The sequence below is a fragment of the Alligator sinensis genome, unplaced genomic scaffold, assembly GCF_000455745.1.
Source record: "Alligator sinensis unplaced genomic scaffold, ASM45574v1 scaffold240_1, whole genome shotgun sequence".
NCBI classification, from domain to species: domain Eukaryota; kingdom Metazoa; phylum Chordata; order Crocodylia; family Alligatoridae; genus Alligator; species Alligator sinensis.
Window position 1 is genome coordinate 2,066,416 of NW_005841902.1, and position 2,453 is coordinate 2,068,868.

Here is a 2,453-nt window from a genome sequence, read left to right on the forward strand (position 1 = left end):
GCAGTTCCTGCAAGACAGCCTTCCCCTGCCTTTGCCCCCCTTCCCTGGTTCTGCTGTGAGCAGTGTCTGGGCTGCAGGCTGTAGCAACCCTCCTGCCCTGCACAGCCTCACAGCCCCAGCAAATGCAGCCCCTCCCTGGGCTTTGCCTGCCCCTGGGGCCCCTCACCCCTCAGGGAAACTAGGGCAGACTCCGGCAGTCCCCACCCCGGCTCTGCTGTGCTCACCCGGCCACACCAGCTGCAGTCAGGTCTCTTCAGACTTGGGTTCTCCACACCAGCAGTCCCTGCCTGATCCTGCTCCTGCCACTGCAGCTTCTCCACTCGGCTCCTGCAGGCCTCTCTCAGGGGCTCTCCGAGGGACCACTGCGCTGAGACTGTCAATCCGGTCTCCAGCCTGTCCCTCAGTCCCCTCTCTCTCTCTTGTCCCCCCTGCGGGAAAAACTGCTCCCCCTTTTATCCAAGCCTCTCAGCCAATCCCAGCTCAGGGCCCTTCCCGGGCTTTTGCTAACGCTCTCTTTCAAACTGTGCTGGGGTTACATCACCCCTCCCATTTCCAACAGGGCTGCTCCCAAACAGCTTCACTTGCCCTCAGAGCCTACAGTGTCCCCTCGGGGACAAACTCTGTCTCTCTGCCAGGCAGCTCTTCCCCTTCTGTTCAGGTGGGTCCATTTTTTAGAGGCTGCTACATATGTTTAAGTGAAGCTGCCCCAGGAGGGGCCAGGCCAAGCTTGGCCCAGGTCAGGAACTTGGCTGGCCACTACCCAGGTGAGGATCACAGGAGAGACCCGAGAGACTGTACGTCTGCTACCCAAGGTGTGATCTAGGTAAAGCCTATGGCCTACGGGATCCACTCCAATGGGGGCAGGGTGGAACAAGTTGTCGATGCAAGAAAGAGACCCTGTGAAAGGGGGTGGAGTGTGAGAGGCCCTAGTGAGAGGAGGGTGGAGTGAATGTGTGTGTGAAAGAGGCCTGACAGAGAGGGCTAAGCTTGGCGCGGCTCTAGGCTGGGAACATAATGACACTATGGATGCCATCTGTGAGGCATAGGCTGCGGTGTAGGGGAGGTTTGGAGCTGCAGATAGGGCCCCCTGGCATCGGGGCATGTAATGGGCAGTCTCCCGTATTTTACCACCCATTTTGAGAACAGCAAAGTTGTGGCAGGCGAGACTGGGCGGGCTGCCCTGTAGAGACAGGTGGGCAGGTGGGCATGAGCCCCAGCCCCAAGAGTTGCTCCCTGTCACAATCAGCAACGTAATAGTGAAAAAACGTTAACTGGAACAATGTTAAGTGAAGAGTACCTGTATTTCTCTGCTTAATACTTGTGATTACATCTGTTTCCCATTTGAGATAATCTCTGAACTTTAACAATGTGAAAAGGCTAAATAAGTCCCTCTGGTTCTCTTCTAGGCAGCTTAGCCCCAATTTAATACACTGCTCTCAAGAGAAAAGCAAAGATTCTCTATTTTCTATCAGTACAAGCCTTTCAAAAAGGGAGAAAACCCTGCCTCTGTCTCTGGCAGCCCCTATGTTGCTTTCTTGACTTGTTCGGGATTACATATAGTGTGTTGTGGAGCACTGGTTAGAACACTGCACCTTCTTGACATATGAAACCCCCCAGGATTGATTTTTGTGATTTTATAAGTGAAAGCATTTTGAAATCCATTGGCCTGTCATTATGGGACAGCTGTACATGCCTTTAGTATAACATTAATTTCTGTTGGTATAACTGAATGGGTTTTTTTAATTGCTAAACAGCGGTAGTGCCTGCACTGCAATGAGCATTACATTCAGTCTCCTTGTATATATAGCCTTTTAAAATTCATTAATTTTTTCCATCGCCTCACCTAAATACAAATTGGACTGAACTGCTTCTTTCCATGCACAGTAAAAGTGAAACAGCCAATAGTTTTAAGCAAGATGAAATGCTATTCTTATACTCTGCAACATGCCCAAGAAGATTCTACTTGTTGAAACCAAAACTTTTTATAAGTTGCGAATCAGCAAAGCCTGAATCCCATGCTTAAAGTTAAGTTTGTGAGTAATCCCAATGAACTAAATCAAACTGTTCACACACTTACAATTAAGCTTGTGATTAAGTGTCTTGTTAGATTGGGCCCTTAAAAAGACAAATATTTGGTATCAGCCTGCTTCATAATTTTGCCCTTTTTTCTCTGATCTATAGTTGTGTGTGTGTATGATACATACACACTGAGAACAATATAATTTTGTGAGTGCATGTGCGTGTGTTATGTTTTCTTTAAAACTGTCACTGAAGTAAGTAGTTTCTTTGGTTTCCATGCTAGCATAATAGCCTGATGAGTTCAGATACAGCTTGAGGCTACAGCATGAAAAGAGTGTGCTCTCTCTTTTTTTCTTTCTTTCAATTACTAGTGGTGTGACTGGCAGACTAATAATCTGACCTGTCATAATTTAACTTTTCAATGCTCAGGAATG

General features: G+C 48.2%; 1 protein-coding gene across 1 annotated transcript in view; it reads left to right on the forward strand.

Moving 5' to 3' along the window:
• The window catches only part of FANCC (FA complementation group C), a 103,179-nt gene that overhangs the window by 73,642 nt on the left and 27,084 nt on the right, over positions 1-2,453 (forward strand). The window contains exon 9 of the mRNA XM_006018451.3: positions 2,449-2,453. This exon is cut by the window's right edge and continues 113 nt beyond it. Within this exon, the coding sequence (XP_006018513.1) occupies positions 2,449-2,453 (5 nt within the window). The remainder of the gene's footprint in view (positions 1-2,448) is intronic.